At 40.6% G+C, this 14,591-nt stretch overlaps 1 protein-coding gene across 1 annotated transcript in view; it reads right to left on the bottom strand.

Annotated features, from left to right (window-relative positions):
- Nucleotides 1-14,591, bottom strand: part of COL25A1 (collagen, type XXV, alpha 1) — a 701,437-nt gene that overhangs the window by 32,384 nt on the left and 654,462 nt on the right. Inside the window, exons 28-30 of the mRNA XM_006881095.1 lie at nt 14,307-14,369; nt 13,621-13,671; nt 4,832-4,858 (exon numbers count right to left, since the gene is read on the bottom strand). Of these exons, the coding sequence (XP_006881157.1) occupies nt 4,832-4,858; nt 13,621-13,671; nt 14,307-14,369 (141 nt within the window). The remainder of the gene's footprint in view (nt 1-4,831; nt 4,859-13,620; nt 13,672-14,306; nt 14,370-14,591) is intronic.

Here is a 14,591-nt window from a genome sequence, read left to right as displayed (position 1 = left end):
TTATTTCATTCATAATTGTGTGTGAGCTGACTGGATTGACCGGATTTAGGTAACAATGAGCTGTGCCCAGAAGGGTCTTGTTTAGAGTCAATAGGACCTGGTGGAGGGCCTTGGTGTTTAAAATTCAGTTAGTTGGGCCTTCAGGACTACATCCCAAGAGCCTGGTGTTAATTGTGTCTGGGACTAAGTGGTACAGCACTGGTCTGTCAATCTGCTATACTGAGATAACCTGCGGTTGCTGTGATGCTGAACGCTGTGCCACTGGTGTGTCAAATGCTATAATGATTACTCACTGTTGACAGTGTTTGGTGGAGCTCCCAGATTAGGACAAGCTTGGAAGCAGGAGTGGCATTCCCTTTCTCAACAACATGCCTCTGGAAACTCTTTGAACTTAGAGAAACGAAGATGGTTATAGAACAGGGTTGAGGTCTTTTGTTCATAGGGTCTCTATGACTCATGGTCGACTCAATGGCACTTTAACAACAACAGAGAGAAATAAATAGTCCCCTTTCAGGTGTAGGGGAAAGAAGGTTGGCTTAAAAAACAGGAATGAGGGGAAATCTCTTTTTTTCTTGAAAAAGAAAAATTTCTGAACAAGTGCAAAATTATTTCTTCCATTCTAGCCACTCCTGCTCCTAGAACCTCATGACAGGGAGTTTCAAAACAAACAACGGAATACATTTAGAAGACATATGCCTAGGCAGTATCAGGGAGCACCCACCACACTGAATTCATGCTCCTAATGCTGGCCAATTGCATACCTGCCACCAGTGATGAGCCATCGTTATGGTATTGAGAGAGGGAAAAGCAATGGAAGGATGATTTTAAACTGCACTAAATTATGAAAGCATTTGGGAGAGATTATGAAAAAATGAGCACAATACTTTGTAAAGGGGCAGGGGACAGGAGAAAAATGTTCTGCTCTAAAAAAGGAAGGTTGGCATGTATGTAATTGGAGAGTGACAGAACACATACAGCATTGTTTGTTATGCATCTTCTTTTTGGCACAAGAGCAGACACCAGAGAAAACAGAACTGGCCTGAGCTCTGTTCTAACAGAATATGTTTTCCAATTATAGAAATTGCAACAGTAAGACAGGCATGGAGTAAACCAGAGTTGTTACTTAAGGTAGAAGGAAAAGTCTGAGATTTGCACTAAAATGGAAAGTTTTCTTTACTTACTGGAAGACCAAGGGGTCCTCTGTCACCCTTTTGACCTGGTTCACCCTTCAATCCTTTAACACCATTTAACCCTGGTTCACCCTAAATGCAAAAGCAAATGCCAATTTTGGTTGCTATCATGGGTCTTTAAAATGGGGAGAGAAGAGAGCCAGTCTCTGAAACAGTTGCAGATTCCAGTTTTAGGTAACAGCAAAGTCAGGCTCGGGTTATCTTTCATCAACATGATGATAAAAAAAATTAATTTTACAATTTATAAGCTGAAATGGACAGTTAGAATATTTGGGGAAACAAAATTCTTGAGACAATTTTTCTCAAGAATTATGAAGATGTGATGCTTCTAATCAAGTTATATTGGACTAAGTTCCTGGTTTCCAGGTTATATCTATAGGAAATTGGGTTTATATGACAGTGTTGTGACCAAGTTAGTAAAAAAACATTCAGAGTGGAGGGAGCTGAGGTAGATGCAGTAGGAAAAACCCACTGTGCTGGAATGGAAAACTGGAATATGCAGGACAGTGTACTATGTGGATATTTTAAGCCTTTAAGCATTTTCCCCAGGGGGATGAGCTAAGCATGAAGCAGCTGATGTTTGAAGTAATGCCATTTAGCAAGTCCTTATTCACTGACATCGCCAAGGCAGGTCCCTGCATGGATTTATCAATGGAGTAGACAACAAATTGCCAATCCCAGAAGAGAAAATGAAGATCAAAGAACTTACAAGTAGTTTGACTGTCTGTCTGCCCAGCATTAGACAAAAGGAAATATGAATTTAACACAAGATGACATTACAAAAGCCAAGGTGAGCAAAAGAGTCTCTCGACTGTTTTAAAAGATGTAGGAATACAGAACATCTATTTTCCACCACCAACAGCTCCTTAGAGAGTTCCGCTGTGTACACTTTCCACCTTTATTTTTTACATAGAGGTACTAATTTTGTCAAGAAAATCTTGAAAGACTTTTGAAAGGAAGGTGATTTTGGACTTTAAGGTTCTATAGAGTTTTTCTGGGTTGGCAGTAGAGGACAATGGCCATGGTTAAAAAACCAAGGGTTTTACAATCCATAGAGAAGTCAAGAGAGGGTAGTTGTTGCTTTGTGCCATCTAGTCAGAACTGACTTACGGCTTATCTTCCAGCAGGTTTTCTGAGGTAATAAATCACATGGGGAGAGATAGCTCACTCTTCTTCTGAAGACAATTCAAACTGTATATCTCTGGCATTGTAGCACATCTTCTTAAACAGTAGTTAGAGATCACAAAATTGCTGGGTGAGTTATTCTCCTCTGGTTCCCCAGAAGAGTCCTAGTTCTCCAAACTCTAATCCTTGCTTCTAGTCTAACCACATTCTAAGAGGAAAGAAAAGGTGTATCCACAGTCAGAACAGAACAAGGAAACATTGCATGGTTCAAAATTGGGAAGGATGTACGCCAGGAATTTGTCCTATCTCCATACCTTTTCAACCCATGTGCGGAACAGATTTTGCAGGAGGCTGGGTCTGTATGAGAAGTATGGGATCTTGATTGGTGAAAGATTCATCAACAATTTGCTTGCTGAAACTGAGGAGGACCTGAAGCACTTGCTGCAGAGTGTCAAAGACTACAGCCTTCAATATGGATTGAGGCTCAATATCAAGAAGACAAAGATTCTCACCACTGGGCCAATTGGCAGTATCAGGATGGATGGTGAAAAGATTGAGATTGTTCACAGCTTTAATTTGCTTGGCTCTACAGTCAACACTCTTGGCATCAGCAGTCATGAAATTAAAAGACATATTGCAATAGGAATGTCTGCTGTTAGGGACCTCTCCAAAGTACTAAAAAGCAATGGTGTCACTCTGGGGACTAAGGTGAGCCTGAATACAGGTCACAGTCTTTGCAATCACTTGCTATGCGTCAGACAGTTGGACAATGATAGGGGGGATAGAAGAAGAATTGATGTCTTTGAGCTGTGGTGTTGGAGAAGAGTATTGAATATATCATGGACTGCTAAGAAAACAAACAGGATTATCCTTGAGAGGGTTAAACTAGGCTGCTCCTTGGAGGTAAAGATTCTGAAGCTTTGTCTGATGTACTTTGAACATGTTTCAAGGAAGAACCAGTTCTTGGAGAAGGACGTCATGTTTGGGAGGGTGGAGGGACAACACAGGAGAGGAAGACCCTTTATAAGGTGGGTAGATTCAGTGACTGGTGTAATGTGGATAGGTGTATTGAAGACAGTGAGATTGGCAAAGGATAGATCAGCGTTTGGGGCTGTTGTACATAGGGTCTCTATGAGTCACAGGCGGCTTGAAAGCATATAACAACAACAACATAGCTAGAGAGACAAGACAACAAAATTGCATTATGGCCCAGTCAAGGAAACTCATATTTCCTTAATCAAACCAATCCCTGATGCCACCCCTGAAGCTAGGTCAACTAGCAGAGTGCCAGCCTTCTCAGAAGTGAAGCAATGTCTAGTGACAGCAATGCTTTCATGTGTTCATTGTCACTCTACCCCTTTAAAATGCACCAGTTCACTACCAGGGAGGTCTCAGAGCTTTCTGAATTGGCTCACAATTAGTTTGGAAAACTAAATTTTGTACAAAACAAAGCATCAAAGCATGAGATAATAAGAACAACTCTCTCTTATTGAGTGTTTAGCCACAACCCCATCTCACATTTTGCTAAGTGTTTTATAATCATATGACATAAAACATTAGGAGGTAGATTATCTGGTTGAATCAGTGGAGATTCAGAGAAGGTAGTACAGCTCGTCAGTGGTAAAGTTCAGAGCCTCATCATATACCATCCCTCTAAGAAGTTTAGGGAGCTCTGGATTCGCTTGTTGTACTCTACGCAAAGCCCAAGAACAGATTTAGGCCTTCTCCACAAGCTCTGACAAGGAGATGCTATTCTCTATTGCTCTTTTTAAATGCAAAGCATATAAAGGTTAACATATTCCAACTAGCATATGTTGTTGTTGTTGTTATGTGCTGTCCAGTCACTTACGACTCATAGCAACTCTATGTACAATATCCCTGAAATCTGCTCTATCCTGTGCCGACTTTACTGTCTCTGACACACCTACCTTCATTACCCCAGTCACTGAATCAATCCATCCATTGAGGGTCTTCTTCTCTTTCTCTGTCCCTCCACCCTTCCAAGCATGATGTCCCTCTCCAAGGACTGGTCCTCCCTTGAACACTTGAATTATCCTGACCTAGAGCTCTGAAGGAGCACAGCATGGCAATGGTGGGACATTTGAGCCTTGGAATGTAGCACTGCTATACTGTAAGCAAGAAGCACCAACTTGGTAATATCGAAACACACAACAAGCAATAAAATCAACACAAATGTAAAGATACCAAAAGGTAAGAGTATTTGGATGAGTCTGATGCTCTGATGCAGTTGATTTTGAGACCATGATGATTAATGATTTAAGAAATTTACACAGTATCAATGAGAAAGGCAACATGAAAAGGAATTTCTCTCCAGGTGATTTCATTTAATTTTTTTTATGATTCAATTTAGATTATGGTATTTTAAGTATCTGGATGCTTAAAGGCTTAAAGTTTAATAACATTACTTGACAAAGATATAAGACAGGACAGACATGCTTCCATCATGCTCATCTCATGATTAACAAGAAAACAAATCAAGAGAATTGGTGGATTACCTTTGGTCCAGGAAGTCCATGAGGTCCCTGAAAGTGGAAAACATAGATTTTAATTAAGAATTGATTCACTGCTTCAAAGAAGAAGTGCATATTTTGTAAAAAAGCAAAAAAGGTGTAAAATAAGAGTCTTGTTTGAGCTAATGCTAGATGCAGGAGAGTGGACTATTGACCTACTGACCATTCCCCTACATAGCGATGGTGGCACATCAGGAGCTACACTGTTAACCCAAAGGCTACATCTGTCTGGTAGTTCAAATCCACCAGCAGTTTTGTGGGAGAAAGATGGATAATCTCTCAGGTGATCGACGGCCTTGGAGATTCAAGCGAGGGTCAAGTTTAAGTTGGTTCTGACTTGGCAGCAATGAGTTAAAAAGTTTTTTGCAATTCTTGGATTCATGATGGAAATTTATTCCTAGAAATTCTGACCTTTAAACAGCAATGGCAGGGAGCAGGAGCTTTGCCAGGACTCTATGGATGGAAAAAAAGTATTTTGATTCTATTTTTACTCCTATCCCTCAATTTCCACTTTTTCATCTTGGTGAAGTATGAAATGTTTCATGAGTTTAAATGAAATACATGTAGGACTTAAAGGACATTAACTTGCCAAAGACAAGTTCCAGACTCTAATTATCACAGTTAAGAAGTTCTTTTCCATTACTAACTCCTCCAGATTCAAGGCATTGAGAAATATAAAGGAGGAAGGAAGTGGGAGATTACATTCAAGTTTGGGAAACTAATTAAATTTAAGATTAAGGGAAGGAGTCTAACATAGGAGGGCTCAGCATTATTATTCAGAATACTACATTTATCCAGACAAAATGAGTTCTTTTTAAATGTCTTTTTAAAATATATTTTATTATTATTATTAATTTTAATGAAAATTTACAGAGACTTTGGTTTTCCATTCATTCATTGTTGCACTTTTCTTCCCGCCCACGCCTCCCCCCAATTCACTCTTCTCTTTGAAAAGTAAAAAAAAAAACAAAAAAATTCTTTCATTGTTATACAGTCCCTCCCCCCCAAGTCTATGCAGCCTTAGTTCTGGACTCCTGTCAAGACAATAATACCTAATAATATATCCCTTTTAAACAGTTCTCTCCCTCATCTGTTTCAATGCAGTATATATTCTTTATCACATCTTTCTCAGCCTCCTCCCAACCCCGATGTCAGTCCCATTTTACAACAGTGGCACTATGCAGTATTTGTCTTTTTGTGGCTGAGATATTTCACTCAGCATAATGTCCTCCAGGGTCACCCATTTTGAATAATATTGCATGAATTCTTTGTTTTCCAATGCATATACCAGCTTCTCTATCCATCCGTTTGTTGATGGGCAACTCTTTGCTATTATGAACAAAGCTGCGATAAACCTGGGTGTGCATTTATCTGCTTGGGTAGCAGTTATGGTCTTTTTGGGGTACATTCCCAGTAATGGAACTGCTGGGTCAAATGGAATTTCTATTTCCAACTTTTTGAGAAAGTGCAATACAGCCTTCCATAGTGATTGCACCATTTTACAGCAGTGAATAAGGGTTCTAGTTCCTCCACAGTTTGCTGTTCTGTTAAATTTTGCTATTCTTACTGCGGTGAGATTATATTTCATAGTTGTTTTGATTTGCATCTCTCTTAGAGCTAGGGATTTTGAACATTTCTTCATGTATTTGTTCGCCATCTGTACGTCTTCTATGGTGAAGTGTCTGTTCATATCCTGTGCCCAGTCTTCAATTGGATTTGTTTACCTTTATCTTGTTGTGTCTTTTAACAATTGTTTATAAATTCAGTGAAGGCAATATGTGAACATGAATCAGGATTGTTGTTGTTATGTGGAGTTGAGACAAGAACCTCATAGTTACCCTATGCACAATAGCTCTGAACCCTTCCCTATTGTGAGACAATCTCACTGTCTCCAACATATTAGTGTCTCCGACACTGTCTCCTCATTATCACAGTTGCTATGTCAATCTATCACATCCTGGGTCTTCCTCTCCTGCACTGTTCCTTCATCTTTCCAAGCATGATGTCCTCCTCCAAGAACTGGTCCCTCCTGCCCACATGCCCAAAATATGTGAGACAGAGCTTCGAATTTCTTGCCTCCAAGGAGCAACTTGGTTTCTCCCTCTCCAGGATAGAATTGTTTGTTCTCTTAGCAGTCCATGGTCTGTTACATCAGGGTATAAACCAAATAGTTTATGTAAATTCAAAATATAGAGATTAATAAGTTAACTGAAATTAACTTGTTGTTGTTGTTAAGTGCCGTCGAGTCGCAGGTGACTCATAGCGACCCTATGAAGGAGAGTCCTTGATGCTTGGGTGCCTTTCATCCTCTCTCCAGGTTCATAGGGTTTCCGGAGGCAAGCTATTATGGAAGTGGATGCCATTCCTCCTTCCAAGCTTGAAATTAACTTAAACTTACTTAAATATTTCAAATTATTTAAGTAAACTTTTTAGGGAAAGGAGTGTGTGAATGTTCATAAGATAATACAAGACCAGGAAAAAAGTTCCTTATCAAACAAGGCAAGGATGTTTTTAGTATATGTCTACATTAAGATAAGTTTGTGAATAAACATTTTCAAGGAATGGCAATTGCTTAAATAATTATTCTTATCTCATTTTAATAATGGTTAAAATTCCATTTACCTAATTAATTTTATAATATGAACAAGATATAACCTGTCCTATTTAACCTTCTAACTTAAAGTGAAGGGTGTATAAAGAAAGAAACCCTTAAAGTATGTTATTTACTTCTTAGTAAGCAGTTTCATTATAAGCAAATAAAATCTGCTGTGACTATTTTGTGCTATAAGATAAACATAATAGTAAGAGCTATTTTTCTTTAAGGAAACACAGAAAGAAGATTGATCCAATTTATTTCATGCACATGAATGAAGGTATTTGGTTTGTTCAGGCATCAAATGCAAACTTTTAGTGTGTCTATCTGGCATTAATATTATTATTATTCAGTCATAAGTACTCGAAGCATTCTAGCTTGACAGAACTGTCACTAAGACTCAGAGAAAATTAATACTTGTTAAAAAATTATCTGGTTGGTGCTATTTGTGTTTGGCTATTCATTGTGGCTTCATTATGGATGATGTCCTTTATATCATGCCCCAACTCATCTGGTCTATCATTGGTGTTCAATACCTCAAACCTATTCTTAAGATGATCATGAAATTCTGACAGGATTGACTCAAGATCATAGCCTTTTTCCTGTGGACTTATTTTAATTTTCAATTTGAACTTGTATCTGAGTAATTGATGAGCTGACCCACAGTCTGCCCCAGGCATACTTTTGACTGCTGATACTGAGCTTCTCCGACAATTTTTTCCACAAATGTAATCAATCTTATTCCTATGTAGCCCATTGGGTGAAACTCACATGTAAAGTCTTCTTTAGTGTCTTTTAGAAAAGTGTTTGCAATGAATAAATCATTGTAAATACAAAATTCAATCATTTTCTCTCCAGCCTCATTTCCATAGCCAAACCCGTATTTCCCAACTGCTGTGCCTTCTTTACTGTTTCTTCCTTTTGCATTCCAGTCACCAATTATCATTAATGCATGCTGATTGCATGTTTGGTCAATTTCAGACTGCAAAATTTGGTAAAAAAATTTGAAACAAACAAGGGAGAGAACTGTATAAAAGGAATATATGATTAGGTATTATTGGCATGACAAGAGTCCAGAATAAGGGCCGCATACTAAAGTGGACTAGTGGTGAGAATTGTATAGCAATGAAAGAATTTTTTTTTTCCAAAAGAAAAAAGTGAACTGGGGTGGGGGGATAGGGGATAGGGAGGAAAATGTGCAACAATGAATGAATGAAAATCCAAGTTCTCTATAAACTTTCATTAAAATCTCAATAAAAAAGGGAAAAACGATTTTCAATTTCTTCCCCTTTGACACTTGTTGCAGAAGATCAAGGAATGCAGCCTTCATTATGCATTGTGTCTCAATATCAAGAAAACTAAGATTCTTACCACTGGACCAATAGGTAGTATCATGATGAATGGAGAGGAGACGGAAGCTGTCAACAGCTTCATCTTGCTTGGATCTCCAATTTACCCTTGGTACCAGCAGTCAGGAAAAAAGGAGACACATTGCAATGAGAAAATCTGTAGTTAGGGACCTTTCCAAATTATTGAGGAGTAATGATATTAATTTGAGGACTAAGGTGAGTCTGATTCAGGCCATGGTCTTTCTGATTAGTAGCTATGCATCTGGGACCTGGATAATGAATAAGGATGACAGAAAAAGAAGTGATGCCTTTGAGCTGTGGTGTTAGAAAAGAGCACTGAACATCCCATGGATGGCCAAGAGAATGAACAGATATATCTTGGAGAGGGTACAGGCAGAGTGCTCTTTGGAAGCAAAAATGATAAGGTTTCGCCTCACATACTTTGGATATCTTGCTAGGATATGCTATTCCTTGGAGAGAGACATGATGTTGGGAAAGATGGAGAGTCAGTGAAGGAGAAGAAGTCCCTTAATCAGGTGGACTGACATGGTGACTGCTGCAGTGGGCTCTTGTGTGTCATCAGGAAGCATGAGGATGATGCAGGTCAGGACTAGGTTCAGATCTTTTGCTCATAGTATTGCTATGAGTTGTACTGGACTTGATGGCACCTAACAACAACAACAACAACAACAACAACAACCAGCACCTTTATTATGGCAGGCAATGTATAAGAATGACAGAAGAACTGATGCCTTTGACCTGTGGTGTTGGAGCAGAGGACTGAATATCCCATGGCCGGCCAAGAGAACAAACAAGTATGTCCTGGAGGAAGCACAATCATGGTTCTCCTTAGAGGTAAGAAGGGCAAAGCTTCTTCTCACATACTTAGGACATGTTACCAGGATGTGCTACTCTTTGGAAAAAGGCACAGTGCTCAGAAAGGTGGAGGGTCAGTAAAAGAGAGGAAGACAGACCCTGAAAGAGGTGGATTGGCACAGTGACTGTAACAGTGAGTTCAAGTGTATCAGAGATGATGAGCATGGCACAGGTTAGGGCAAGGTTCAGATCTGCTCTTCACAGGGTGCTATGAATTGGAGTCAATTCACTAGCACCTAACAACAACAACAATCAACTGAAGTGTTGGCAGTTTGAAGCTACCCTGCGGTACCACAGAAGAAAGGCCCAGTGAGCTGCTTCTGTAAAGACTGCGGCCAAGAAAACTCTATAGAGAAGTTCTATTCTGTAACATATGAGTTTGTCTTGAGAGTGAATTGACCTGATGGTGTCCTCACTAGTCATCAGCTCTATGGGGACAGAGTGACTGGTCTTTATTGGCCATAGAGAGACCTAGTGAACACCATCCTTGTGTGAAGATGATGTGGTAGAGGCATCTGACTGCCTCCTCAAGCTTCACAATGGGGAGTGAGAATCAAGGTCAACATCAATAGTACCTCAAGGCTCATTCTGCTGAAGTTAAAGTCTGATGTATCTCCTATTCTCCTACCTTTTCACCAAATGTGACATTGAGTGGATCATTGTACATTACTTGTGCTTCTTTGTGGGGTTCGAAAAGTTGTTACAATGGCCACAGGGAACTAAAACCATACTCAGAGTTAAGAGGTTTGTTAAGGAAGTTGTTGGTGCGTGCTATCTAGTTGGAAGTTACTCAAAGCTGATCTTCCAGTGGATTTTCAGAGGCACCAAATCACACAGGGACAGAATGCCCATCCTTCGTCCACGGAGCAGCTGGTAGATTCAAGCTGTGTGCCTTTGGAATTCCAGCACAACTTCTTACCACTAGGCCACTATTAAGGAAGTTGCTTTTGTTGTATACTGGAGATAGTCAGAACCTACTCACAGCTGACCCTCCAGTGGTTTTTAAGAGGCAGTTAATCATATAGGAGAATATAGTCCATCTTTCTCCCACAGAACAGCTGGTGGATTTGAACCACATACCTTTTGGTACTATTAAGGAAGTATTAGTTCAAAATTTAGGATCAGAAACAACTCAGGATACAGCCCTTCAGTTAGTACAGCTTCTCAGCCAAGCTCACAGGCAGGCTTCTTCACTGCCTTTGGTCTCCCAGCCCCTTGAGCCTCTGAGGACAGCTCTGATCAAGCAAGTGACACAAAGCTCTTTAGCTCCACCAATAAGGGACACCCCATTCTACCAGCACCCCTCCTTCCTGAAGAAGTTCATTTCTCTCTGTGGGCTATCCAACTATGTTCTATCATGTATCTGAAGACACTCCACTCAACCAGAAAGCTCCTTTCTTACAGTGCTTAGTTATCTTGATCCATTGGTTAGCATACCCAACACTGCTGATAAAGGTCCAGAGGCATTTCATTTCATCAGGAAATCTCTTGGCCAAAAGCATTCAGCTGTCTTCCACCATGGCTCGGTGAGGCCTTATTATACCAAGTGTTCAAATGTACCCCACTTCACAAGGGAGCCTCCTCCCCAGAGGTACTCATTTATCTCACTCCATAGGTCAGGAAGTCCACTGTGCTTGTTTCATGCAGGTAGCCTGGTTCTACTGCTCCTATTGTTATCTTTTCTCTGCTTATACTTTTTGCCATCTCTTACCATATCCAATTCTCTGCTGCCTTAGTCTAGGAGGCTCCAAGCGTAAGGACCTGGAGTCCAAAGGAAGCACACTCACTCTTGTCTCTTCCCCTTAGTGGCAGTCAAGTCTCCTCTTTCTGTCTTATGGATGGCTCCTTTTAAGTCTAGTTGGATGACAAAACTAATCAATCTTCTATTTAGGGTTCCATGTATAGTTGATTTCACATTCAAGCAAGATTCTGCTGAAGATTATCCAAAAACGACTGCAACAGCACATCAGCAGAGAACTGCCAGAAGTCCAGGCTGGGTTTAGAAGGGGTCATGGTACTAGGGATATTGTAGCTAATGTTAGATGGATCTTGGCTAAAAGCAGGGAGTACCAGAGGACTGTCTATCTGTGCTTCATTGATTATGTAAAGGCATTTGACTATGTGGACCATAACAAATTGTGGCTGACTCTGAGAAGAATAGGAATCCCAGAACACTTGATTGTGCTAATGCGAAACCTATACTTGAACCAAGAGGCAGTCATCAGAACAGAGCAAGGAAACACTGCATGGCTCAAAATTGGGAAGGGCATACGCCAGGGATGTATCCTGTCTCTGTACCTTTTCAACCTGTATGCAGAACAGATCATCTGGGAGATTGGGTTCTATGAGGAGTAATGCGGCATCAGGATTGATGGAAGATCTATCAACAATCTGCGTTATGCAGATGACACAACCCTTGTGCTGAAACTGAGGAGGACCTGAATCACTTGCTGCAGAGGGTCAAGGACTGCAGCCTTCTATATGGATTGATGCTCAATGTCAAGAAGACAAAGATTCTCACCACTGGACCAATTGGCAGCATCAGGATGGATGGTGAAGAGATTGAGAATGTTCACAGCTTTAGTCTGCTTTGCTCCACAGTCAACATTCTCAGCACCAGCAGCCAGGAAATTAAAAAAATGTATTGCAATGGGAAAGTCTGCTGTTAGGGACCTTTCCAAAGTACTGAAGAGCAAAGGTGTCTCTCTGGAGACTAAGGTGTGTCTGATACAGGCCATGGTCTTTGCAATAGCTTGTTATGCGTCAGAGAGTTGGACAATGACTAGGGAGGATAGAAGGAGAAATGATGCCTTTGAGCTTTGGTGCTGGAGAAGAGTATTGAGGGTACCATGGACTGCTAAGAAAACAAGCAGTTTCATCCTGGAGAGGGTTAAACCAGGCTGCTCCTTGAAGGCAAGTATTCTGAGGCTTCGTCTGACATACTTTGGTCATGTTGTAAGGAGAGACCGGTCCTTGGAGAAGGACATCATGCTTGGTAGGGTGAAGGGATGGCGCAGGAGGGGAAGGCCCTTTAGAATGTGGATTGATTCAGTGACTGGGATAATCTGGATGAGTGTGTCGGAGACAGTGAGATTGGCACAGGACAGAATAGAGTTTAGGGCTGTTGTACATAGGGTCGCTATGAGTCGGAAGCGACTCAACAGCATATAACAACAACAACAACAACAATGTCCTCTTGGTGTGGTTCCACTCAGGTTCTCACCACCTTATTTAGAATATTAGAAAACTGCTCACTCCCATTGGTGGACCAATAGTGACAGTAACAATGGCCTCGAATGTACCAGACATCAAGAGGATGGCTGAGAATAGGACAAGGTCCATTATCTGTAGTTCACAGGTAAAAGATATAGTTTACATATTCCCACTCAATCATTTACAGACAAGCCCTATACAAAAATGACCCATTGCACCACATTCTGGCCCAATGCATCGCCAAAAGGGCCACACAACAAAAAGGAAAAGACCTAGAAATACAGGACATCTGTGGAAGAAAGGTTCAGTTTTAATAACACTATTTTATAAATATTCTTAGGGAATATTTTATTTAAAAAAAATCAAACTCCAAAGCTAGTTAGACACATGGCTACAATGATTACCTTATTTGTCTGTGGAAAAAAAAAATCCCCAAAACTAGAGACGTAGTTGGTTAAAATCTTTGCCAATGTTCATTCCACAAGATTGGAGTAACACTCGCCAGTACTAGCTGTCTTTCTTCAACTCAGTGTTCACAAAACTACTCTTTCCAACATATGTGGTTGAGGGAGTGAAAGCCAACACCGTAAAGTCAACACATCTCAAAGTGTCTCGTATTTTCTGTGCATTCCACAGAGGGTCGTACAGCACACAAGCTGGCTATTTTGAGGGATGTGTTCGTGTTTTCTCTAGCAGCACGCTCATAAATAAACAATTACATTATGGAGGGAAGAGGAACTCACCATGGGGCCTGGTGGGCCATGGGGACCTGGTGGGCCTGGTGGGCCTATGATCTGTATGTCCAAAACACAAACATAGATTTGGTTACTTCCCCAAGATAAGGCAATTCAGCTGGATTCCCGGGCTGGGGTTCTGCTAAGGTCATTAATAATGACAGAGGAAGAAGGAGACTGGAAGAAATGATGCATTTTACTCTCTAGGTTTAGAATTCCTTCAGAAGGAAAACAACAAATTTTTAAAAACCCTTACATAAATATAGTTGTTCTACAAAAGCCAGAATAAATCAAACGTACATTAAAAGAAAAGGAAGCAACTGATTACCGAGAAATGTTATAATGCCACAACCACTATTAAATTCTCAAATATTTCACTAAGTAGAAACAGGGCTCTGGAGAGAAAAAGGATGTATATTCTGTACTGACAGGCCTCTGCCCACAGGGCGGTGGGGAAACCATGGGATTTCTTCTCAATATGGGGCAGTCTTCTAAAAACCCACTTCCAACTGGCCCTCTGAGACCCTTTGTCTCTCCTTGTCCAAGGCTGACAGATATTTTTTTGACACTTTGACAAACCAAGAGGTTCAGGGTCTCTACTGTCGATAAGCTATCTGCCACAGGTTTCACTAGCTCAATAATAGGCCTGTTCAGTGTATTTCAGAAACCATGGAAGTTCAACCACCCGGACTTACGGAAGGACCCTGGGGACCCGGCAGTCCGGAGTCTCCTTTCTCTCCTTTCATTCCATTGGCACCCTACAAATAACCATTACACACAGTTCAGCCAGTGAAAGTCATATCCATCAAGCAAGAAGCAATTGCATTTTCTTCCCAAACCCAACATCCTGTTAAGAATTTTACAGTATTATACACATGCTGTATTAAGAAATTTCTTCCATTTTAGCCCACAGCAGGAAGCTTTCCAAAAGCCCCAGGACTGTGGGTGCTTTGTGGCAGTATTATGGAAGTAATACGGAT

This window comes from Elephantulus edwardii, unplaced genomic scaffold, assembly GCF_000299155.1.
Source record: "Elephantulus edwardii isolate Elephantulus edwardi_28Jun2011 unplaced genomic scaffold, EleEdw1.0 scaffold00012, whole genome shotgun sequence".
NCBI lineage: Eukaryota > Metazoa > Chordata > Mammalia > Macroscelidea > Macroscelididae > Elephantulus > Elephantulus edwardii.
Note: the sequence above shows the minus strand (reverse complement) of the source record. Positions and strands in the feature narration are given on the sequence as shown.